At 45.0% G+C, this 25,653-nt stretch overlaps 2 protein-coding genes across 9 annotated transcripts in view; one reads left to right on the top strand and one right to left on the bottom strand.

Moving 5' to 3' along the window:
* DOCK6 (dedicator of cytokinesis 6) overlaps nucleotides 1-7,899 on the bottom strand; it is a 99,611-nt gene extending 91,712 nt beyond the window's left edge. For 3 of the 4 annotated variants that reach the window (XM_080988023.1, XM_080988024.1, XM_080988025.1), the window contains exon 1: nucleotides 7,649-7,898. In XM_080988023.1, the coding sequence (XP_080844149.1) occupies nucleotides 7,649-7,692 (44 nt within the window). In that variant the 5' untranslated portion in view covers nucleotides 7,693-7,898. Of the gene's footprint in view, nucleotides 1-7,648 lie in introns of all 4 variants that reach the window. The other variant, XM_080988022.1, reaches the window with a different exon arrangement.
* The window catches only part of TSPAN16 (tetraspanin 16), a 214,771-nt gene continuing 190,046 nt past the window's right edge, over nucleotides 929-25,653 (top strand). For 2 of the 5 annotated variants that reach the window (XR_013981010.1, XM_080988339.1), the window contains exons 1-4: nucleotides 8,019-8,103; nucleotides 11,633-11,818; nucleotides 18,025-18,148; nucleotides 19,903-20,109. Coding sequence is in view for 4 of the 5 variants with exons in the window: in XM_080988339.1 (XP_080844465.1) it covers nucleotides 18,047-18,148; nucleotides 19,903-20,109 (309 nt within the window). In the remaining variant the exon portion in view is untranslated. Of the gene's footprint in view, nucleotides 994-8,018; nucleotides 8,104-11,632; nucleotides 11,819-17,379; nucleotides 17,637-18,024; nucleotides 18,149-19,902; nucleotides 20,110-25,653 lie in introns of those variants that run through there. The other 3 variants (XM_080988340.1, XM_080988342.1, XM_080988341.1) reach the window with 3 other exon arrangements.

Here is a 25,653-nt window from a genome sequence, read left to right as displayed (position 1 = left end):
ATGGGAAACTCCACCCACCCTCAGGAAAGGACTATATAAGGATATAGATGATATAGCTAAAGGACAGGAAAGAAGCAAGCCAAAAGAACCTCTGGTTTTTAAAGTCTTGGTTTCCAAGTCCATTCCACACAAGAAGATATTTCAAAGTTTTCTCAACTTGGTCATACTTAAATATCATTCCTGAAAGCCAGGTTGCAGGGGCAGTTGAAGTTTCAACCAACTTCCACTGGATTCAAGGCTACCATTCTCAGATTCATATGTAACAACAGCCACCCACAAATTCAGGTTTCAAACTAATGAGAGTCCCACTATAGCAACAAGGACTTGCTCTAGCACAGCAGGGCTTTCCCCTGCTCCTTGCACCATTCGCCTCTGAAATTAGTCACGGTGGGGTCTGGAGAATCCCCAGAAACAGCATGAAGAGGAAGGGGGGTGTTGTTCCATCTGGCAAGCTAAAAAAGGTTTGCACTTACATTACAATTGCCATAGCACTAGGTTGAATTCCTCCCCATGTCCAGACTACCTACACTGATTTAATGGCTCAACAAATTCTCCAAGTTGCCCGGAACACAAGCAACCAACCTTCCAACAGGCTGTCCCACAGCCTGACCTGGCCACTTTTCCTGCAGTGTTTCAGATACTATCTCAAGGTGGTCAGGATGTAAAAAGCCCCAATGCTTGTGGAGGGCATCTCTCTGTCTTCCTCTCCTGCCCCTTTGTCATTGCTATGCTCAATTAATCTAACCTCAGTAACAATAATAGTACTGAACAAAGACACAACTCTCTGAGAACCTCACAGGCCAACCAATGAGGAACCTCACAGGTTTGTTGCAAGGCTAACGTAACACTCCCACATTTTGGGAGAATGTGTAAGCTATTAACACAATGAATAATATTCAGAGACTGTTGTCTTGGGTGTAATCCTCAGATATTAAGAAGAAAGAATTCCAGGATTTCTAAGCAATACCTACTGCTGGCACTCTTGGGTTGAAGGTGAGTTCACATTTTTCTGTCTTTCTGAAATCATTCTCTGCTGTGATAAATGGCTCAGGGCGGACTGCCAGCCCTGAACACAAGAGCTTTATTGCTATATTTATGTAGCCGGAAAGGAAGGGAGTTTCTGTCATCAATGTTCACCTCATCCTATAAGCCTGTGTTTCTCAAACCTGTGTCCCCAGCTCTTGTTGGACTACAACTCCCATCATCCCTAGCTAGCAGGACCAGTGGTCAGGGATGCTATAAGCTGATAGGGTCCCCAAGGCAACTCACCTCTCACTCCATTTGTTTTCCCTTTCTTTCTCTCTTGGCTCACCTACCTTCAACCACAGACTTAACTCCTGGACTTCCAAACTGCCTAACTTTAGTTCCTTAGTTTAAATCATTTCCTCACTTCCCTGGAGAGAAAGTGCCTACAGAAAACAAGGAAGAGGTCTGTAAAGGAAAAGAAATTCTCCTAAGGACAGAAGGCAGATTGCAATTCACTGAACAACTTCTGGTGAACCACCTACCATCTGGTGATTGCTAGGACACCAGCAAAAGTAAATGAAAATGCTGGACTAACTGGCCTTGGTTTAATCAAGACGGTCCTTTTTAAGCAAACGTGAAATATTTGAAATCACAAAACTAGTTAATTAACTGTTATGAGATCCTAAGAGTACCCTCTTCCTTTGTGAATTTAGCATACATCATTGGACCACAGGACCCTAGTTTTTTAAATTAAGCAAATCAGAACATACAAGACTGAAGTCAGCCAGCCCTTATCTTAACACCAGCAGCACTTGATCCTGTATATAATGCTATTAACTTGCTTCCAATACTGCAATCTCAGCTCTTCCATGGACAGCAATAGCCACAAAACTAACAAAACCAGGAGGTATACACTAGCAGAATCATCATTATTGAAGGAAAGCAAACCTGAAGTTCAACACTATGTGGAACAGGGCAAGAAGGGATTGTGCAAGTTAGTTAACTGTGTAAAGAAGGTACATGATACAGCTCTGCTGTTCAAGCTGAATAGGTATGTCCCTGTAAACTGTCTGGATGGCTGAGTAGATAGGTGAATTGACAGATACATAAAATAAACTGCATCAGGTATTTGTGTGCCATAGACTTCCATGGCAGAAAATAGTGCAGTGGAACCTCGGAAGTCGAACGTAATCCATTCAAGAAGGATGTTCGACTTCCAAAACGTTTGAATTCCGAGGGATGGCTTCTGATTGGTTGACAGCTAGGCTTTCTGCAGATTGGAAGCCGCATTGGATGTTCAGGTTCCAATGAACATTCAAAAACCAGAACACTTACTTCCAGGTTTTTGATGTTCGGGAGCCGAAACATTCGGGAATGGAGCGGTTCAAAAACCAAGGTTCCACTGTACAGTCAAATACAACCTTATCTCCTCGTCTATTCACAATTACCCTTGAATACAAAGTCTTGTAGTACCTCAAAGAGTTACAAATTTATTATGGCATAAGCTTTCATAGACAAGTGTCTACACATCAGATGCATCCTAAACTGGCAGTATATTACACAGACACACACAGACACACTAGGGAAAAAGAGATCTAAATCTCCCTGTGGGGAATAAAGGTGTACATTCCTCCATCTAAAGCAACCATTGAGGACCTGTTATTGCACCCATGTTCCTCTATAGGTCTATCACTGCCTTGATAAAGAAAGAGAAAACCAAGAGCGGCCACAGAACCAGAGTACCAGAAATTATTCACCCTCAACTTCTGCCAGCACTGCAGTCACCCTGAGGCTCCCCACAGTGCCTTGTGCTTCACAAACAGGCAACCAGACGCATTTTAGTTATTTGTTGCCCGCTAGCATTTAAGGGAAGAAAGGGTGGAGTGGCAGGAAGAGAGAGAATATTTTGGTTTCAAAAACTGCTGCTCAAGTTTAAATGAGCTGCAACTGGAAGGGCTCACTCAAGAACCATTCAAGCAACAACAATAACCATTAGGCTGCATTCCAAAAACATTAGCTTGAACTTTCCAGTGAGCGGTCAAAAAGGAGCAAAGGCAGGAAGCAAATGGGGGGGGGGGAATACACGCAAGAAAAATCACAGCACATCTGCCAAGGCTCCTCCCATCAAAAGGAAGATACTGTTCCCTTCCTTTCCATAAAGCACACTGCAAACAGCAGAGGGTGGATGGGACTGAGATTTAAGCATGCGCTGCTACTTATCCACTAAGGATCTGTTCCCACAAACATGTTTCCTCCCACGCTTGCAACATGAGAGCTTCCTGAGAAGTCTCAGGCTTATTCAGGCAGACACCCTCAAGAAAGAGATTAGCTTTGCTAATCTGAAAGCAAAATTCTCTCTCTTTGCTCTTCAGTATTAAAGTCCAGCTTAATATGCATTTGGGCTTCTTCTTGGCAAGCCTCCAGCTCCAGACCTCTAGCCCTTATAATTACAGAAACCATTCTTCTTTCTCAGAATCCCCAGGCAAAGGTGCGTCCCCACAAAAACTGAGACCTATTGTCAGCCTGTGCACAGTCTATTTGTCCTCCACAGAGCTAGAAATGTGCTGCATTTCAGTATTCTCCAAAGACAGCTTCCGAATATCCAAGACTAAAAGTTCTGCCCTGATGTTAGACTTGCAAGATCCTGAAAATACCATATATACCTGTCTTCCCTATTCTGGAGCCCTCCAGATGTTTTGGCAGAGCTGAAGGTAGTTGGACCCAAAAACATCTGCAGGGCGCCAGATTGGGAAAGGCTGGTCTGTAATGTGTAGCAATATAGCTGAATGCCGATCAACTATCAAATTCATTCCCAAATAGACACACACAAGATTGTACTTCAAATCTTCCCACAAACAAAAGTGGCTCACATCCAACTAAAGCATCCTCACTTTCTTTCTTTCTTTTTCTTTTTTCTTTATTTACTGTATGCTCTGTGAAGCTAAGTCAGTGCAGGTAAGTAACGCAATGAGTATACAAAGGTAAATGATGCTACACTTATAACCCAACATCTATAAGCAGAATACAGTATAGCAATAGTAACAAACATTCCATCCGCTTAAAAGTTCACCAGGATAGTTTGGGGGAGGGGTTATCACTGTTAAAATTATGAGACTTGAGAATCCGAACCATCAATTAGCATTAACACTCATTTATGAGCTGCCTTAAAGCCACTGGTTCATCTAGCACTATGTCCAGTACTCAAAAGGTTTCCAACAGGGGTCTTTCCCACCCTTACCAGCAGATGCAAAGGAACAACCTGCTTGCAAATGAGGCTCTCTGTCATTATGCTAGGGCCCCTCACATTTTGATAGCTGAAGTACACTTTTTTCTGAATTATAATTGGAGGCACATTCCAAGTCTGCAGCTCAAAAAGTTTGTAAGAGTATACATTCTCATCTTTCTGCGTTTCCTAATAAGTCACTGATCTGAGTGTGTTTTCAGAATAGAAGGACAAGGCCAGAACAGTATATCATGCAGAGACACAGCAGACAGATTCTCCTAGTAGACTCATGGGAGCTTCTACTCATATAATCACAGACTCATAGAATTGTAGAGTTGGATGGAACCCTGAGGGTCATCTAGTCCAACTCCCTGCAATGCAGGAATATACAGATGGTCATATGGTGATCAAACCCACAACATTGGCATTTTCAGCACCATGTTCTAACCAACTGAGCTACGAGTCATTCACTATGTTAGCAAAATGAGTGCTATAGCATGTGGACACATTTGTAACCAAAAAGGGGCGGAGAACAGAGTGGGAAAAGGCTATCTATTGGGGGGGTTTAGGGTCCACATGATCACCCACATCGCCACCCCCACCGCAAGCCACAAAAGCTCACAGAGGCTGAGGACTAGTGACTTGTTTAAGGATGCTTAGTAAGTTTGTAGCAATAGGACTTCAAGCAGCTCTCTTAACCACAATCTTATACTAGCTCTCAAAATAGATAATAAAAATGACCATTACAATTAAACAACAGTATATTCTACTATCAGCTATTTCACTGTTGAAACATATCCTACAGATTCATATTGTTAAACATCTACCTATTTCACAGATCCACACACTGAAGTATATGGACAACCTTGATTTTGAATAACACTTTATTCATTCATTCATTCATTCATACATACATACATACATATTCAGGCTACCAGTATGGTATGGACATACACATTTTTAGTAGTCTGCAGAAAAACATTCCCTACAAACAAATGTATGCATGTGCTTCGTTTGCTAAAAAGCTACTTGTCTAGCTTTTTAAAAACTTGAAGCTAATTATTAAAAGCTTAGCCTTGCCTTGACTTGCTAAGAAGCTCCCATTTGTTTATCAAAAAAAGAACCTTTTAAACTAAGTATGTAGAGCAGAGATGGAGTGAAAGAGAATACCATGTCTTCATCCCAAGTTAACTCCAAGAAAAAGGAAAAAGTAAGATACATAGTGTACAATATATGCCATGCTATCAATCAGAATGAGTAAAGCAGATTGACACTGAAGATCTATAATCTGATTCTGGTAGTCTCGCACTCTACCTCCCTGAAAGTTACCGTATGTCTGTCTGTCTCTCTCCCTACTGCTCCTGTCATGTGAACTCAACCAATTCAAAGTAGCTTCACTTTATGAGGATGGGGAATGTGGAAGATGATTACACATTCATCTATCACAAGAATGGGCAATCCGTTTTGCCTCCACCTCTATAATGGTGATAATCTGCTGTACCCTTGGTTTGTAGGGCTGTTGTTCCACCATGAAGTATATTTCTTCTGAAAGGCAAATCAAGCCCTCCCTCTGTTCCACTACTTCTGGTGGAAAAATGGGAGTGTACAGATGAAGACGAGACCATTAGAACAGCAACAAGAAAGGGAGTGCGGCAATGCATTTAACAGTTACATATACTGTCCCACTCATTTGTCGTTAAAATATATATTCAGCTTTGAAATGTACAGTGGTACCTCTGGTTACGTACTTAATTCGTTCCAGAGGTCTGTTCTTAACCTGAAACTGTTCTTAACCTGAAGCACCACTTTAGCTAATGGGGCCTCCTGTTGCTGCCACGCCGCTGGAGCACGATTTCTGTTCTCATCCTGAAGCAAAGTTCTTAAACCGAGGTACTATTTCTGGGTTAGCTGAGTCTGTAACCTGAAGCGTATGTAACCTGAAGCGTATGTAACCCGAGGTACCACTGTATTGTTTAACCCTTGATACCTCTGTGGCCTCACCCATATTAAAATGCTAACATGTAAACTGCTTGGGATGGAGACCTGGCCTTTTGTATTACTCTGTAAGCTGTGTTGTTGTTGCTGCTGTTGTTTAGTCATGTCCAACTCTTCGTGACCCCATGGACCAGAGCACGCCAGGCACTCCTGTCTTCCACTGCCTCCCGCAGTTTGGTCAAACTCATGCTGGTAGCTTCGAGAACACTGTCCAACCATCTCGTCCTCTGTCGTCCCCTTCTTCTCGTGCCCTCCATCTTTCCCAACATCAGGGTCTTTTCCAGGGAGTCTTCTCTTCTCATGAGGTGGCCAAAGTATTGGAGCCTCAGCTTCAGGATCTGTCCTTCCAGTGAGCACTCAGGGCTGTTTCCTTAAGAATGGATAGGTTTGGTCTTCTTGCAGTCCATGGGACTTTCAAGAGTCTCCTCCAGCACCTTAATTCAAAAGCATCAATTCTTCGGGCAAGATACAGAATGAAGAAAACAGCAGCAGACACCCTGAATTTGAACAGGTGAGCACACAAGATCGCATCCTTGTGTTGCACATGAATTAACCTAGAGCAGCCATTAGCACCTGCCCACACACCCCTCCAGGACTGAACCCATACCGAAAGTGATAGTGTCTGGATGGATGGGCTCACTGTTCTTATTCCTCTTTGACCTTACTTTTGTACATACAACCCCAAGACTGGAGTAACTTAGTAACTAGAGCATCCATTCCGGTAGCCCATGTAGTGGCACTCAGAGCAGAAACAAAAAAGGGCAAGATCAGGGATGGTCAATCTTTTGAACCACACTAACCTCCCCTACAACATACCAGCGAACCCCAAAAGTGTTAGCAGAAGCATGCATAGGCAAGGAACAATTTCCTGAGGACTAGTTTCTATTCCTTTCCTCCCTCCCCCACAACATACCAATGAACCGCAAGCAGCTTAGCGCTGGCATACATATAGGCAAGGGAGGAATAACAACAACAACAACAACAACAACAACAACAATAATAGTAATAATAATAATAATAAAGTGGTTTCCCCAGCCACTTTTCGGAGGACTAGCAGGTTTCATGGGCATTCCCAAGGCTGGGCTTTCGTTTGTTTCCGGGAGTGTGGAAGGAGAAAAAGAAATGCAAAGGCAAGGGAACCTTTGGAATCATAGGCACTATATGGAAGGGTCGAGCTGGACGGGACCCAGAGGATCACTTAGTCCAGGCCCCCTGCAATGCAGGAATCTCAACCAGATCATCCCTGGAAACCTCCAAGGGAGGCGAGTCCGCCGCTTCTCGTGGGAGCCTGTTCCGCTGTCGAACAGCTGAGCGACTGAGGGAGGGGTCGGGTTGGCCACCCTCACACCCCCCGCTCGCCAGCCGCTGAGCCCCGGGCTAGGAAGCCCCGCCATCCCCTCGACCCCGGTCGGCTGCTGGTGCGCGAACCCGCCCGCCTTCCCCCTCTCTCCCGTCGCCCCTCACCGGTTAATGCGGTGCGCGAAGGCCCTCCGCTCCGCAGCCGCCATTCCGCCTTGGCGTCGCCCGCGCCCGGCGCGCCTTCGGCTCCGGGGTGGCGTCCCTCAGAAGGTGTCTGGGCGCCCCTCCGCTTCTCCGGCGCAGCCTCGCGCCAGGGAAGGAGCGGCCGGCGGAGGAGGAGGAGGAGGCGGGACCCCGTCCCCGAAGCCCCGCCTCGGAGGCCAGGGCCGCCCCTGGCGGCTGAGGAGGCCGAGGCAACCCCAGCCTCTCTCTTTCCCTCGCTCGCTTTCTCCCGTCGGCCTCGGGATCGTTGCCTGAGGGAGGGCGGGAACGGCGCGAGGCAGGATGGGGCGGCCTTTTTTCCTTCCCTCAGGTGCCTCAGGTTGTCTCGGTGGCAGGGCCGGCCCGCCCTCGAGGCGAGCTGAGGTGGCTGCCTCAGGCGGCAGGGTTCGCAGGAGCAGGTGCGGACTCTGGTTATAGGGCACCCTTCTCGAGGACAAGTTTCATATTCAAAATATTTTACATTTTGATTTTGTTCTGTGAACCATCCTGAGACTTCCAGGTATAGGGAGGTATATAAATGCTCTATATATTGAATTTATATAGTCATACCTCGAGTTGAAGTAGCTTCAGGTTAAGTATTTTTGAGTTGCGCTCTGCAGCGACCCGGAAGTAACGGAGCGCGTGCATTCTGCTTGTGCATGCGCAGACGCTCAAAATGATGTCATGCGCAGAAGCAGTGAATTGTGATGCACGGTCGCGGGTTATGCTCTGCTCAGGATGCGAATGCGGCTCCGGAACGGATCCTGTTCACATCCAGAGGTACCACTGTATTGCCTTATACCCTATTACATACATACATGTATATATAGATATATATACACACACATACACAGTGCTTTTTTTCTTTAAAAATGTTTAGGGGCACTCTCATTTTCCTACTCATATTGAAATACTGCCCTTCAATGAGGCCAAACTTAGATTTTCAAAATGTTTAGGGGTATGTGTACCCTTTCGTCCCACCAGGAAAAAAGCACTGGGGTGGGTGGGTGTACACACACACACACACACACACACATATATACCACCCTTTATATATCTATATATACCACCCTTTATATAGCAATATATATACAGTGGTGCCTCGCAAGACGAAAAACTCGCTAGACGAAAGAGTTTTCCGGTTTTTGAGTCGTTCCGCAAGACGAATTTCCCTATGGGCTTGCGAGTTTGTTTCCTTTTTCTTAAAGCCGCTAAGCCATTAATAGCCGCTAAGCCGCTAATAACTGTGCTTCACAAGACAAAAAAACTGCAAGACGAAGAGACTCGCGGAACAGATTAATTTCGTCTTGCGAGGCACCACTGTAACAGCCTGGTTGCTGATTTGCTACCGTGCCAAGTTACTGTTAGCATGTAAACCACATAAGAACCTGGAGCGGTTTACCTACAAGATCGCCTTACCCCACATAACACCCATTCGACTGCTTTGATTGGTGGAATTGGCGCTACTACAGGTGCCACGTAATAACCGTTCTGCATTTGTAAGAACAGGATGATTTAGTGTGGCAGCACTTGGGAACTCCCTGTCTATTAGAGCTCAAGCAGGTCTCTAACATCAGGGCACAATGAAAGTATCAGATTCTATCTGTCTGACTTTAACCCGGAAGTAACTGCAAGGGTGGCTGAGTTTTTGTCAATAGTATCTCTTAGAGTGGTATCTCTAAGTATCTCTTAGAGAAACACCAATGAAAATCCTCGTTATTACATATTTTACATGGCTGTTTATTTGTATATACTCTTTAAAATTGTATATATGGATGTTTTATGATGCCCTATATTTGTAATGCCTAATAAAGGTTTGGCAAAGTAAATGATCAAGGAGGCACCTTCATTGTACGTTTTTCGGCACCTGCTAAAAAACACACTCGTTTAGAGAAAAATACCCAGATGCTTAGAAAGCCAGGATAATTTTAATCTGCTTTAGTATTTTAACTTTTGTGAGTTCTAAAAGTATGGTTGTGATGTTTTCTTGATTTTGTTGTTTTATCTTTGTGTAAACCGCTTTGAGGTATCTTTTTACAATCATGTCTCCTAGTGGAGACTTATCAAGCAGACCCTGCCTTTGAGCACTCTTTCTCACTTTTATCTAATTATCCAAATTAAAGTTTCAGTTCATGGCTTCAGAGCTGGGCCTAAGTTTTGATCGCTGGCATCTTTTAAACTTATTTTTTTTAAAAAAAAACAAAACACAATTCTGTTTCTATTTTCTTCTTAGGATTTGCCTCAAGTCAAATGTCTCCACTAGATGGAGACTTAACCATTAAAATGCTTTAAATTGTTCACATAGCAACAGTCAGTCAAATGTAAAACTTGTAGACTAGTCACAGAGATAGATAAATAATTACATGGGATCCGAATCAAAGTTTGTTAATATGTTCAAGTTTAAATGCAAGTTGTTAAACTAAAAACATTTGAATTGTGAAAACTAAATTTCACACGTATGCAAACTTCATGACAGCTCTTTTAAGCTTGTATCTAAAGTAAAATTGCATGTACTATTTTACTAATAGTCTTAAATATGAGTTATAAAAATAAGAATATATGTTAAAGAACTCCCTAGACTAGAAGATATTTTGAGTTCAGTTGTCATATTTATTTTCATTTTTAAAAAATGGTTGAAAGGGTGGAGAAATCCCCAGCAGCAGTCATTCAGGTGTGTACTGAAACACCTGTGCATTTCTGATTCCCTTTCTAAATCCAGGTTGTCAGGTGTTTTACTTTTTATACCAGAAGCCTGTGTGTAAATCATTTTCCATCTCTATTCGTAACAAAGCTTGGTTCTCATGCTCTCCTCCTCCTTACCTGGGATATTAGTTTGGTTATAGGGGATTCCATATGTATAAATGCCCAATTAGCATTTAGGATTCAAATTATGAGTTTCCTACACAACATCCTTTTTAAAAATGGGGTGTTGGAAGTTTCTGCTGTTATAGGAATTCTAAGGTCTCATATATATATATAAAATGTTCATAAATTTACAAGGCAAACACATACATAAGTATATAAACCATGTGTCTGAAATAGTACAGGAGAGCAGTCCTGAAACCATTTTGACTCTCCCAAACTGACCTCAAATATTTCTCTGCAAGGAGGAAGGAAATGGGAACGCCTCTCCATTGTCTTTTGCTTACCTGTCTTAAGGGTGTATGTGTGTATGAATAGGGTGAGCCTGTGAGCTGGATTCAGGAATTAAAGCATTTAAAGCATTTACCATCACAATACCCATAAGGGAAAGGGAGCCGTTTTTTCTTATGACACTACCCTAAAAGGAACACCCTGTGTCATCATTACATTCGTGGTGATGCACAGCACACTCCACAATGGCATCTACCACAGAGGCATGCAACGACAAACTGAAATGCATCAACCACATTCATTAACCACAACTTGTGTGTCACCTTTTTACTGTAACGTTATATGGGTGTCACGGTGCCTCTTGTATAGGGACTGACTCTATAGGGCCCTGGGCCCTTCACCCAAATAAAATGTTTAGAGGGGGCATACATCACAATCTTTTCTGCAAGTTGGCAACTTCCTCCCTCACAACCGCGGGCAGCCACCTCCCCACTAGCCGGAAGCTGCCCTCTTTTCCTGGCTTGGCTCCCCACAGCGGAAGGTGGTGTGGGGAGAGAAGAGCAGGAGGGGGAGAGGCCCCTCCCCATATTTTGTTCAAGTTGGTGCCTATGGCCTCTTGTGCTCATATATTTACAAAGCACCTTTCACATTGCCTCTAGCTGTAATGTGAGCAATAACAGTCAGAATTTCCAAAGTCTGATAAGATATTTGGGTGCAGCTCTTCTGGGGATAGCCAAGCCACTTGGGTGCAAATATAAACCAGCAGTCACTTTGGTTCTTTGGGTTTTGGAAATAAAGGGTTAAGGAACTGTCTCATCTCCCGGGACTGCTATGCAATCGCCTCCCTCTTTCCAGGCTGGGAGTTAAGGAGCAAAGAGACAAAACTGTCGCAGAACCAGGTGCAGGGCAGGGAGAGAAAGTACAGCTCTAGGCAGCAGGAATATGGGTGCCTGTTAAGTAGCTGGCCACACCCTGGAAACCAGAAGCACAGGTGGTGCTGGGGGCACGGCGGCACATTTCATAGCTGAAAACCATCTAAAGGTAAGTTGAGTAGAACAGCTGCTTCACCTGGATACGTTGAAATGAGTGCAAAGTGTTGAATTTCTACCGAAAGACATGCTGGGCCAGATCTAGAGTGCCCGGACACAAAGAAGGGCAGCGAGGCACCTCCATGTTTAAGAGCTGTATGATAAGACAAAAATCAGCAGGAGTTGCCAATGAATTTTCATGAAATAGCTTCATGGACACTGTGATTCAAGGCACAGTACCCAGTCTGCCCAATCCTACATCTAATCTGATCTCTGGTTGACATGGATTGTTATCACATGGATAACTGCTTTCCTTTACCTAAGGATGGGGGTCCCATCAGAAGCTGCTTAATAAAGGCAAGGCTATCCCCCATCCAGGTGGCAGCAAGGGAGGACTGTAAAACTGAACTGATATGTGGTATGTCAGTGTTTCTTGACACCAGTATCTGGCCTCCGGAGCAGTTTAAGGTGCTTGCGAGATTGCCAACTCTCAAGTAGAGTTACCAGCTTCCTTCCCAGCCCCTGTAGCCTTTAATAGTAGCTTTACCTGCAGATATTAACAGGTGATAATGTTCATCACATTGCTTTGTTAAGTTTGACCTGCTGATTTCTGCAGCTCAAACAAGTAGAAGTGAGGGGTGCAAATCAAGCAGCCCTACTTTGAAGTTCTCAGGGTCCTTTCCTTTCTCAGAGTCCTGGTCTAACTTGGGGAATCAATGCAGTATTTGGGGTGCTTTAGGTTAAGCCTGGCTGGCTCAGGGGAGAGATTGAACTAGCAGTTTCACAGAGACACGCCCTCTCTTTCTTCAAATAGATGGGATCAGGCTTGAGGACTTACTGTCCAGAATTATTCTTCAGTCAGAGTTTGGTTAATGTTTGCTTGCAGCATACTAAGACTTCAGTCAATGATTGTGTAGCCCAGTCAACCGTTGCAGCTTTAGACTTCTAGCTACAAAGCTAAAGTTGGTGATTAGTCAGCATAAAAGTTCTAAACAGAACTCAGCAGGGACACTTCATGAGGAACTGAGGTTTATATGCACCTGCACCCCAAAACGAGCTTTGTCCCCCTCATATCATATATCTTCATAACTGGCAGACTTTCCCCTTTGAGATCCACAACCATTCTCAGCAATGAAAATAGTTGGTTTTGCACACCTGGATGCACATGACATTTTACAAATAAGTAACTGGGAGTGTGCAAGCCAAACTAAGGTTTGGGCCGCTCCATATCGTACCCCTCCTACAGGAGAGAGTCCTCTACATGTGACAAAGAATTGTGCTTGGCCCAGTACTTTGTTTAGTTACAAGATACCATCAAGCACAGCATCTCATGTCTACTATAGCCTGAATATGTATACATGGATAAGGAACTGGATTGTGCACCCCACAATAAGCTTTGGGCCAGAATTCTCTGGCTATGGCAATATGCAATGGGCCAAAGCTTTAGTAGGGGTACAGTTCCTTTTTAAGTTTTCCGATGGAGCTGTACTCCAATCTCTTATACAGATAACAAACTAGGAACTGTAATCTTGTCCCATAGATTCTATTAGGTTCATAGGAGCCAACTTCTAGGGGCCAAGGGGTCTTCAGCCCCCCCCCCAAATATTTGAGGGTGCTGCTCCCCCCAAAGTTGATGGGCATTGCTATTCACCAGCCACCACTGAAAAGCACCCAGTGGTCTAGCAGGGAAGGCTATGAATGATGGCATGGCTGCGATGGGCCAGTGAAGGACTCTTCTAAGCCACTGGGCCCTCAACTAGTGCCCAGTCTGGTCCTAACCGGTTTGCCTGCCTCATCACTGAGTCATCCCATATAGCCCCAATATTGCAAGGAGCAGATATGTAATTCTCTCAGTAGCAGTTTTAAGGGCTGACATTTGTGTGAGTTTAGTGAGGTGTTTTAAGAGTCCGTCAAGGGAATGCAAGTTAGGGGAATGTAAAGTCAGGGGGAGGGAAGGCTGGGTCAAAGTCTGTGGGAATAGTTCATATGCAGGCCAAGGAGCCAAAGTTGGAGAACAGTAGTTTTGGCAACTAGCAGTGGTAGCCCCCAAAATCTCCTAGGCTAGGAGTGAGGAAGCTCTGCCCCAAATGTAGTCCCCTAAGCCTGTCTGTCTTGCCCAGGGACTCCCCACATCATGCTCCCATACCAGCTGGACCCACTCTTCCCAGACCACACCCCACTGACCCTGATTCACACCTTCCTGTTGTGTTGTGGCTATTTTGAAATATTTTTAGATGTTTATGGTGCCTCTAAATGCTCTTAAAACCTTTTAAAATATGTTTGAATTTTGTCTTTCGTTGCATTGTTTTTACCACTTCGCTGTTTGCTGCCCTGGGCTCCTTTGGGAGCGTGGGCGGATTAGAAATGTAATTAATAAAATGCTATAAAATAATGCATAGTTCCATTCCAAGAGACCCTGCAGAGAACCCTGGGAAAGGGTTCCTTTGTCAGGCACCCGGTTGAGGCTTTTGCTTCCTGTTCTGCAGGATGCATCAAGTGTGCTCAGCAGCGAAGGCTCCTGGTGGAGATTCCTCTGAGAAACCAAAGCCAGGCACTTCCGAGAAAAGACCAGTTGCTGCTGTGCTGCTAAGCAACAGCTTCGGCTTGTCTTCAGCAACAAGGAAAACAAGGGCCCAAGCTGAGCAACAAAAGGACACTAGCAAAATGGCCCAGCAAAGCAGCAAATACAATTGTTGCCAGCAGTCTGGTGGCAAGCTGTCCTCACCCTCTTGGAGACCCCAATCCAGAACCAAAACACTCCATGTCTGGATTTAGGTACAGCCACTACAGCCTTGACTGAGGGGGTCTTACAACCATTCAGAAATCTTCCAAGGAAGATATGGGGAGGCTTGACACATGTGAGGGCTAGAACTTAGCTGTTTGCCTTGCTTTCAGAGTTGCTGTGCAATAAGCACGTAGGAGGGGACGCGGGTGGCACTGTGGGTTAAACCACAGAGCCTAGGGCTTGCCGATCAGAAGGTCGGCAGTTCAAATCCCCGTGACGGGGTGAGCTCCCGTTGCTCGGTCCCTGCTCCTGCCAACCTAGCAGTTCGAAAGCACGTCAAAGTGCAAGTCAATAAATAGGTATCGCTCTGGCGGGAAGGTAAACGGCGTTTCCGTGCGCTGCTCTGGTTCGCCAGAAGCAGCTTAGTCATGCTGGCCACATGACCCAGAAGCTGTACGCCGGCTCCCTCGGCCAATAAAGCGAGATGAGCGCCGCAACCCCAGAGTCGGTCACGACTGGACCTAATGGTCAGGGGTCCCTTTACCTTTACCTTTAAGCACGTAGGAGGCCAATACGTGATAACTAATCTGATGTGCGCAGACAGCTACACAGACACTTGGTATAACGTCCCTGGCTCTGAAATGGTTTGTAGCAGGTTGGAAATCCCAGGGAAGGGATACCAATTGAATACAGGAGTGGCAAGACAAAGTCAAAGGGAAAAGGGAGGCCTTGACAAACTTACTGGGGGGTGGCGTTACCAGTGATGTCACTTGACCAACTTTTCAGTGACAAAAAGTTAAAAAGGTAAACGACCCCTGGATAGTTACATCCAGTCAAAGGCGACTGTGGGGTTGCAGCGCTCATCTCGCTTTCAGGCTGAGGGAGCCAGCGTTTGTCCACAGACAGGTTTCTGGGTCATGTGGCCAGCATGACTAAACTGCTTCTGGTGCAACGGGACACCAAGACAGAAACCAGAGCACACAGAAACACCATTTACCTTCCCACCGCAGTGCTACCTATTTATTTACTTGCACTGGTGTGCTTTCAAACTGCTAGGTTGGCAGGAGCTGGGACAGAGCAACGGGAGTTCACCCCATTGCGGGGATTTGAACCGCCAACCTTCTGATCAGCAAGCCCAAGAGGGCTCAGTGGTTTAGACCACAGCACCACCCGCATAGCCAACTTTCTTGTTCTCACCACAGAATGGCTGAAATCCTGTCTGATTGGTAACTGGGCACATCTATCCTCTGTAATATCTGCTACCAACTTTGTAGACAAAAACATAACTCATCAAGATTTCGTCAGCCCCACGTGCTATGTGTCTTAGTTGTAGTCTCAACATTGTGATACTGGAGACTCAGCAGAGAGAGAGAGAGAGAGAGAGAGAGAGAGAGAGTCCCCAAACAGCATTGCTTGCTGGTGTGGAAGGTTTGTTCCCATGTCCATTCCCATCTAGGGCCTTTCCTGCCACTTGTGTCTTTGCTCAGTGGATGATGTGGTTGCAACCCTTTTTGCTGAGTGATTCAGACATATTTCAATAATAATAATAATAATAATAATAATAATAATAATAAGTTATTATTTATACCCCGCCCATCTGGCTGGGTTTCCCCAGCCACTCTGGGCGGCTTTCAACATAATATTAAAATACAATAATCTATTAAACATTAAAAGCTTCCCTAAAACACGGCTGCCTTCAGATGTCTTCTAAAAGTCTGGTAGTTGTTTTTCTCTTTGACATCTGATGGGAGGGAGTTCCACATGGCGGGTGCCACTACCGAGAAGGCCCTCTGCCTGGTTCCCTGTAACTTGGCTTCTCGGAGCAATGGAACCACCAGAAGGCTGTTGGGGCTGGACCTCAGTGTCCGGGCAGAACGATGGGGGTAGAGACACTCCTCCTCCTTCTAACTGCTAGCAATATTCAACTTTGCCACCACAAATACTTTTCTTTATCCTGCATCCGTCCTTCCCTGCAAGGGTGCCAACTTGAATAAAATATTGAGGGGGGGGGCCTAGGCAAGCCCTGCACCACATAATCGATTACATGATGCGGTGCGCACACACCATTTGAATGGCAGTGCCCATCAACTGGGGGGGGGGGATCCCCTCAAATATTTTATGGGGGTCCCAAAGACCCCCTCAGTCCCTAGGAGTCGGCCCGCATGCTTCCCCTTGAACTTGAGTGTCAATTTCAGATTTAATTATAATTTTCAAATTAGATTCAGAGAATTGCTTTGGAATACTGATTAGCGTTACAAATGCCAAGCTGCGGATCCCTCAAAATACTGTATTTTTTGCTCTATAAGACTCACTTTTTCCCTCCTAAAAAGTAAGGGGAAATGTGTGTGCGTCTTATGGAGCGAATGCAGGCTGCGCAGCTATCCCAGAAGCCAGAACAGCAAGAGGGATTGCTGCTTTCGCTGCGCAGCGATCCCTCTTGCTGTTCTGGCTTCTGAGATGCAGAATATTTTTTTTCTTGTTTTCCTCCTCCCAAAACTAGGTGCGTCTTATGGTCTGGTACGTCTTATAGAGCGAAAAATACTGTAAACTGCAGATTCACAACTAGCGGGTGCTCAGCTAAGCAGCTGCCTCTGAAAACTCTTCATGAGCAGAACACCCCAAGGCTGGCTGATGCTTCACCCTGCTGGTTTTTTAAATTTTATTTTAAGTAACCACATGGCAAAATAAAAGAAACATTAAATGTTGGGTCCTCTCTTGGCCATCATGCCAATGGCAAGTATCGGGTGAGGTCTATGCAGCAGATTGGAACTCCGTTGCAATTTCAATATGAAGCAATTGCAGTGACAGTCTCAGATCTGGTCAACAGCTAAGCATGGGATTAACTTCATCCCTTTCAGCATCCTGAAAGAATTGCCTTAGAAGGAACCTGCAATTAACCCAGCAAGCACATGTATGGGCAGCTAGCCTAGTGGTGCGCAGCTTAGCAGCTTAGGGACTCAGCCTTTCCCCCACTGCACTCCTGGAGAAGAAAGGGTCAAAGTGAGCAGATAGGAAGGAAAACAAATGTTCAAGAGGATGAACCACCCACTCTCACTAGTAAGTGCTGTTGTTTCTCACCTCACTCCAATTTTCATGCAGTAGAAGGGTGAAGATGGGAAATGGTTGCTTGATTTACTAACAAGCAATGGAAGATGTTGGGTTGGGGTCAGGGGTGCTAACTTGAATAAAATAGGGGGGCAGGTAAGCCCTGCCGTGCACAATCGATCACATGTCGTGGCTCACGCACACCATTTGACTTCCAATGCCCATCAACTTTGCCCCCCCCCGGCTCAGTCAAGTATTTTATGGTGGGGGGAAGGAATCTCAGCTCCTAGGAGTTGGCTCCTATGGTGGGGGTGGGATGAGTAGTTAACCTTCCAACACCTATTCCTGCCCAAAACAAGCTGCCAGTAGAAGTAGCTGCTGCTGACCTAGCCAAAGCCAGCGTTACTTACCTGTGCAAATGTCAGCTCTTCTGTGGTCTCTTCACCTAGATGACAAACTCAGGACTGGTCAATGGCTAAGCAATGGCTTCATCTCTGCTGCTACAGGTGCAGAAAGATGGTTTGCTTCTCCCTTCTGAAGGTGATGATGTTTGTATTCAACGGCATAATATTTGTGAGTATGCAAGGTAGATGGTGAGTATGCAAGGTGGATGGGATGCGGGTGGCGCTGTAGGTTAACCACAGAGCCTAGGGCTTGCCGATCAGAAGGTCGGCGGTTCGAATCCCCACGATGGGGTGAGCTCCTGTTGCTCTGTCCCTGCTCCTGCCAACCTAGCAGTTCGAAAACACGTCAAAGTGCAAATAGATAAATAGGTACCACTCCGGCGGGAAGGTAAACATTGTTTCCATGCGCTGCTCTGGTTCGCCAGAAGCAGCTTAGTCATGCTGGCCACATGACCCAGAAGCTGTACGCCGGCTCCCTCGGCCAATAAAGCGAGATGAGCGCCACAACCCCAGAGTCGTCCACGACTGGACCTAATGGTCAGGGGTCCCTTTACCTTTACCTTAAGGTGGGTGGTAGCCCAGGATGGCGCGGCGGGGTGGGCCAAGCAGTGGAACAGAATCATAAACTTGCACCTGTGCAAAAAGTGTAAAATTATGATGGAGAAGATCAAAGCTGAGTTGACCCTGAGCCAGTCATTATCCCACTCCTCTGATTACCATTGTGGGTGAGATGGGAGAGTTTGCAAACAAGCCTACCAACTCCATCCCTCCTTCATGCCCCCATCACCGTTCCCACAGCCCTCCATGTATAGGGGGCTGAATGTCTGCACTAGGGTTCTTGCTTCACTGAATTAGGATCCCTGCACCATGTGGTACCTTGATCTCCCAGGTTTCTTCTGCTATTGGGCTCCCCAATCACACACACACTCCAAATGTGGGAGGCTATGGCGGCTGTGTGGGGGTGGGGTGGGCTTTCCTCCTCAAGTGATGGTTATTGTGTGTTTGTTTATATGGAGAGTAAAATGAGTGAGTAAGGCCTATTGTGAAAATACCCAAAGTAGAAAAGCTATCTTCATACATTCCATGGTTTTTCTTAAAAGGGACCCCTGACCGTTAGGTCCAGTCATGACCAACTCTGGGGTTGTGGTGCTCATCTCGCTTTATTGGCCGAGGGAGCCGGCGTACAGCTTCCAGGTCATGTGGCCAGCATGACTAAGACGCTTCTGGCAAACCAGAGTAGCACACGGAAACGCCGTTTACCTTCCCACCAGAGCGGTACCTATTTATCTACTTGCACTTTGACGTGCTTTCTAACTGGTAGGTTGGCAGGAGCAGGGACCGAGCAACAGGAGCTCACCCCATTGCGGGGATTCAAACCGCCGACCTTCTGATCGGCAAGTCCTCGGTTCTGTGGTTTAACCCACAGTGCCACCTGCGTCCCACATGGTTTTTCTTAGGGCACAGCTAAATGTTTCAAAGACAAAAACCACACGATTCCATTCAACTGCATATGTCTTTTATAACGGGGCGTTCACTGGGGAGAAATAGGGATTGGAAGGGATGCAAATACACCCCAGGCTTATTGTATTGTCTTCTGCACCCCCTCAACTGGACACAAAGGCCAGGAGAAAAAGGCAAACTGTGTGGGGGAAAAACGCTTGGGAGAATTGGCAAGGGGGGAAATGGTTAAGCCCCCTCTCCTACCTGCAGATGCCCCAAGCCCTGTATTTATTGGCATACATGTGATTAGGAACATGTATTAACATGTTAACATCCTCAAAAGTGGATGTGAAGAGTTAAGGAAGCTGGAAACCTCTCTATATGTACAAAAGCTAGCGGAATGACAGAGTTCACTGCAGAATGGCAGCTTCCTAGATGAAAAATGGCACTTTCTTACCTCTGTTCTCTCCCTTGCCTGTCCAGCTGGGGGGCCTGGCTTTGCTGGGCATTGGCATCTGGGTGAAGGTGGACGGCGGTTCCTTTGCGAAGGTCCTAGGCGCTGCAGCTCCACAGTTAATGCAGCTGATCAACGTGGGCTACCTGCTAATTGCTGTTGGCACCTTCCTACTTCTCATGGGCTTCATGGGATGCTGGGGGGCCGTGAAGGAAAGCAAATGTCTGTTGCTTGTGGTAAGTGCCTTAATTAAAATTGGGAAGGAAACTTTCCCTGGGCCAGGCTTGGGTGTCATGGATAGATAGATAGATAATACTTTATTCGGCTATAAGCCCACAAGGTAAAACAAATCAATAGATAAAAATCAATAGATAAAATCAATAGCATTTTACAATCTAAAATATCAACTAAAATATTTCAACGCATAATCTCTAAATGTACCGTGTTATGGCCTTGAAGATAAAGATGGTGCATAGAGTTTACTGAATTTTTAATAGTCATGCAGCATTCCATGAAGTCTTTTATATGACAGAACTGAGATCAGGAATCTAGCAACCTGTAAAGTTCTATAAGAGTCAATGTCCTGGAGTAGATAAGCTAGATGTAATTCAGGTGGTTTAGCAGCAATTTCCAGAATGATTGAACTCAGGATCCTTGATCGGGGAACATTGTATAAGGGGCAATTAAACAAGATATGATAAAGGGATTCTATCGATTTGTTGTCACATGCGCACAAAACAGAGATTTTACCGTTAGAAAATCTATTGCTCAGCACATTTGAGGGGAACACATTAAATCTGGCTCTAACAAATGCGAATCTATGCGACGCAGCCGATAAAGTAGACAGATATCGAGGTATCTGGGACATAGATGTAATGCCCTGATATATCGGGGAACATGTACCTCCACCTGTGGTAAGATTTTGTTGTAAATCTACCTCCTCCAGTCTTTGTTTGATGACCTTTTTAGCTGTAATTAGATCTAAATTAAGTATATCGGAAGGAGAGATTCCATAAGACAACAGTTTGGAATGGATTTTTGTTGCCCATGGGCTGGTGAATTCATCTCTCCAAAGGCACTGAATGAGATGGTAGTTTGGCAATTTATGCCAAAGGGACAGCCAATAATTAAAGGCATGTCTCCACATCAGAATCTCAAGGGAGGGGGTCTTAAGTTCTAAGCGAATGGCAGAGTTGCTTACACAGGAGGGTAGTTTCAAAAGGCGTCTTAGAAAAAGATTTTGCAATGTCACCAGAGGCAAGAGGTTTACAAAGGCGCCCCATAAAGGGACCGCATAGGCCATAGTTGCAACCACTTTTGCACTATAAACTTTTAAGGCGGATGGAACATGCATAGCCCCCTCAGTAAAGAAGAAGCGTAGTAGAGCGTAGATAAGGGCTTTCACCTTGTTTTGTAAATATGTGATATGCGCTTTCCATCCCATATTATACTGGAAGTAAATTCCTAGATATTGAAATTTGTAAACTTGTTCAATTGGCTTCCCCTCAAGTTCCCATCTATACAGTTTACGACTCCTGGAAAAAAATTAGGACTTTAGATTTGGAATGGTTAATAGTAAGTAAATTTGTTTGGCAATATGATGCAAAAATCTTAAGGGCCCTCCTCAAACCGATTCGAGAATAAGAGAGGATCACTGCATCGTCAGCGTACAATAATAAGGGGCAGCGATAGTCTGCAAGCCTGGGTGCATGAATGGAGGTTTGGGCCTCAGCTAGGGGCGTCCTCATGTCACTAATATAAAGGTTAAAAAGATAGGGGGCAAGGATACACCCTTGTCGTACCCCCTTGTTTATTGGAACTGAGTTTGTGAGATCGCCCTCAGGTGTTAACCTCACCCTAGCGGCCGTCCCTTCATGTAATTTAATCAATAGCCACAACAGCCTTTTTTCTATGCCCCACTTTGCCAGTTTTTCCCATAACAGCTCTCTAGAGATACTGTCAAAAGCCGCCTTCAGGTCTATAAAAGCGGCACATAGAAGACCATGAGTAGGGGAAGAATACTTCCGCGCCAAATGATATAGAATTATAGCATGGTCAATAGAAGCGCAATTTGGTCTAAACCCGACCTGTTCATGGCCTATCAGATTGGAATCTTCGGCCCATTGGGTTAGTCTGGTTAGCAAGAAGCGAGTGTAGATTTTTCCGATGATTGATAATAAACTGATATTACGATAGTTTCCTGGGTCCTCTGGTGGTCCTTTTTTATATATAGGAATTATGATGGACTCCTTCCATGATGTAGGTATCTGGCCCGTGGCATTGATTGCATCAAAGATTTTTGCAAGAATTTTAGCCCACCATATTGGGTGTTGTTTAATAGCTTCCGCCGGGATCAGATCGGGCCCTGGGGCTTTATCAGTTTTCAGTTTAGCAATTAAATCTACTATTTCCTCCGGGTCAGTATCTGGCTATATGGGCAAGTGACTTGAGAGAGTATCAGATTGGATGTTAGAGATGTCTGTCTGGGAGAAATATTTTCTTAGAAATTGTTCCCATGTCGGGGCTGGGATAACCGTCAATGGGTATTTCCTCGATCTTTTGTTGATTAAATTCCAAAAACCGCGAGAGCTGCGAAGCTTAGAGGCAGCAATCAGCGCTTGCCAACGTCTTAGCTGCCACTCGTGCTTGGCTGACTTCTGTGCCTGTTTGTAAGCAATTTTGGCCTGCAAGTACTCTGGGGGGAGAGTTTCAGCTCCAGAGGCTTTATATCTGTTGTAGATACAACAGAGAGAGAGTCTAGCTTGCTTACATTTGGCATCAAACCAAGGTGCACCGAACCTGGGTTGATCTCGGTTAGCCAGGTGAGCCGGCATCGTAAAGAAGCTAGTTAAATCTGCAGAAAAGTGGAAGAACCACTCCAGTATCCTATTTGGTTCAGACAGCTCCGCCAATGAAACAATAAGGGATTCGGAGCTATTCCTCTGGAAGAATTCTGCATATTTTTGGGCCTGTTTCATAGACCATTTAATGCCTCTTACTTGAGCTGTGGCATTTAAACCTACATGAATTGGGTGTGTTCCGCTAACCGGGTGCAAGTCAAGCGTTAGCTTGGCCGCTAGAGGTAGGTGATCACTGGATTGTACATTATCTACTTTGAGATAAAAGAAGTTTGAAAATAGGTCTTCTGAGACTAGAAGATAATCTAGGACACTATTTGATGTGGTGCCCAAATGAGTGAATTCACCTGGCACGTCCGGAGGGCAGTTGCCATTTAGAATGTTCAAATTCATACGAATGGCCAATTGATAAAGAAGGACTCCCGCCTCATTCACTCTGTTGTCCTTAGATCTTCTTGATGTGAAAGAGATTAAATCAGATTTTGGGTAGGGGGGAGATACCCACCACTTGGCCTTAATTATCCCATTCCAGTTGGCAGCTGTACGTGCATTGAAGTCACCACCCATTATCGATGGAATATTAGGGTACTTAACATAGCATGCCAATAAATGATCTTCCAGAGAATCCCATCTATAATGAAGGTCTGATATCAGACCACCTGGAGGAAGATAAACATTGGTGATTAATAGTGAGAATTTTTCACTTGAAATCAGACCAGTAAAAGCAAAAGGAGGAAAGGTATGAACTAGCGAGAGTTTAGCTCTCATTTTAAGCGATATGGCGATTGCAAGACCGCCTCTGGACCGGCCACCTTTCTGGGAGGGGATAGCTGGAAGTGATATCAGTTCAAAGCCATTTATATCTATTTTATCTTCTTCCCATGTTTCTTGCAAAAGGATTATCTGGAAAGAGTTTATATAGGACAGAAATTCGGGATCTAATCTTTTCCTTTTCCAGCCAGCAATGTTCCAACTTAGGACTGCTAGCTGGGGACTTCTATGTTGTTCTTTTAACAGTCAAAAAGGAGGGGGGGCAGACTCTCTGTTAAAGACAGAAGATGTAACAAAAAAGTCAGTTATTTTACTTTGGGAAGATGGTAACTGTGAGGCGCCCTGCAAATTAAAGTTTTTAACAATTTGGTTCGACTGTTGGCACACCGTGGATGATCCACTGAAAGTAGATCTCTGAACAGGAAGTCTCTTCATTTCGAAATTCTTGGTACAACTTGACAGAGAAATACCCAGGTAGGGGGAAATTGAGTCCGTCGGGGTAAACCCTCTCGCAGATTTATCATCCGACATTCGGATTATTTTATTGATGCGTCCCATCGGGTCTTCAATCGTTTCTGACGGCGGGTCCCGAGGTGTAACATTCGCAGTTTCCTTTGAAGGAGGTAATTGAGGGGGCATCACGGGGGTGGAAATTGCGGAAGACTCTCTCAGGGGCATCACTTGTGGACTACTTCTATATCTGGACGAAACTGGAGAAGATTCTAGCTCTGGCATAGATGAGTGAGTTAAAGAGGGATTTGAGTCAAGCAGGGAAATCAGAATTTCGTCCTTAGGTATGTTGGTTGATGAATATAGATGAAGGTTCAGTGAGGATGGCAGAGCCTGGTCGTCTCGTGATGTAGTGCACGCTGCAGAAGCAACTTGAAGATTTGAGTCTTGTTGGATGGTTTTTGAATTCAGAGTGGGGCTGAGCTGAAGAAGGTCAACCACTTCTGTCCGGTGGGCCCAAGTGGGATTATTTGAGACATCGTTAGTATCTTCCCCTCTATGTTGGACTTGCAAAAGCTGAGATTTAAGCGTGTCAAATCTTTGCATCATCACCGACTGTTCTTTCGGAGGGAGGGCTCTGAATGAATCAATAAGTTCCCTTTCGTCGAGGGCAGTCTGCAGATTATCATCCTCATATATAGCAGTTTGAGAGGGTATCGAGTTTGGTCGCGGATGGCACGCTGCAGAGTCATCGCGGTTGGGCCTGACAGTATTTTGAAGTAAGGCAGAGTCTCTTGTCCTAATGTCCTCACCGCCAGGGCACCTATTTAGAAGGGGTTTGATCTTGCTGTCTGTAAAAACCCTCGTTGCTACAATGTCGGCCATGGACAAAAGCGTTTTCCTCCTAACAATAATAGATGGTATCTTTTCAGAGTGGAACGCAAGTATCACCTTCAAGAAGTTGGTCTGCCGGGGAAGGGGCATCACAGCATATAGGTCAATCTGATGTTTCTTAATTTTTAAAAGTTTGCTTAAGCAGTCTTTAGCTCCTTCTAGCGTTGACCATCTTCCTATTTCCGACCTGACAGAAAGGCAACTTTTCTTGGGTTGCAAAGTTAATATCTGATTGTTCAATTGGGAATTTAAGACATATTTAGTTTTAGTCTCCAGTATTTTATCTGAATGGGGGTGAGGCAATAAGTTTTTGACCTCACAAACTGAAGATTGTGTTGTTGATTCAAGTTTTCCGATTTTCAGCAGGATATTGGATAATTGTGAAGATACCTCGTCCAGCCTTTTAAAAATACAGTGAAGGGTCTTAATTACTAAGTGTAACTGCTCACAACTGGGGAACTCCCCCATAACAGATGCCAAACCATCTTCCTGCGATGAGAGTTTTTCTTTCGTATTCTCCTTTACAGGCTTTACATTTGAAACATTTTGAGTCATCGGAATCGGAGTAGCTTCTAAATCAATTAGAGGTTGGAAGCGATTTTGGGTTTCCACTGCAAAGCATTGCTCGGCATGGTCACTCCCTCCTCCATTCCGGTGTGGCACCAACCTTGATAGTTTTGGTTTAGGGGATGATAGGGGCTCGTCAAAGTCTCTCAAGCGTTTTTTCTGACCCATGCTTTCCTCAGGCCAGAGATTATACGATTCTTAAAATAACATAACACTTGACACGCAATTAAGATAATGGCG

The sequence above is a fragment of the Podarcis pityusensis genome (genome assembly GCF_964106645.2).
Source record: "Podarcis pityusensis genome assembly, chromosome: 17".
Lineage (NCBI taxonomy): Eukaryota > Metazoa > Chordata > Lepidosauria > Squamata > Lacertidae > Podarcis > Podarcis pityusensis.
This window is presented reverse-complemented; position numbering and strand designations above follow the sequence as displayed.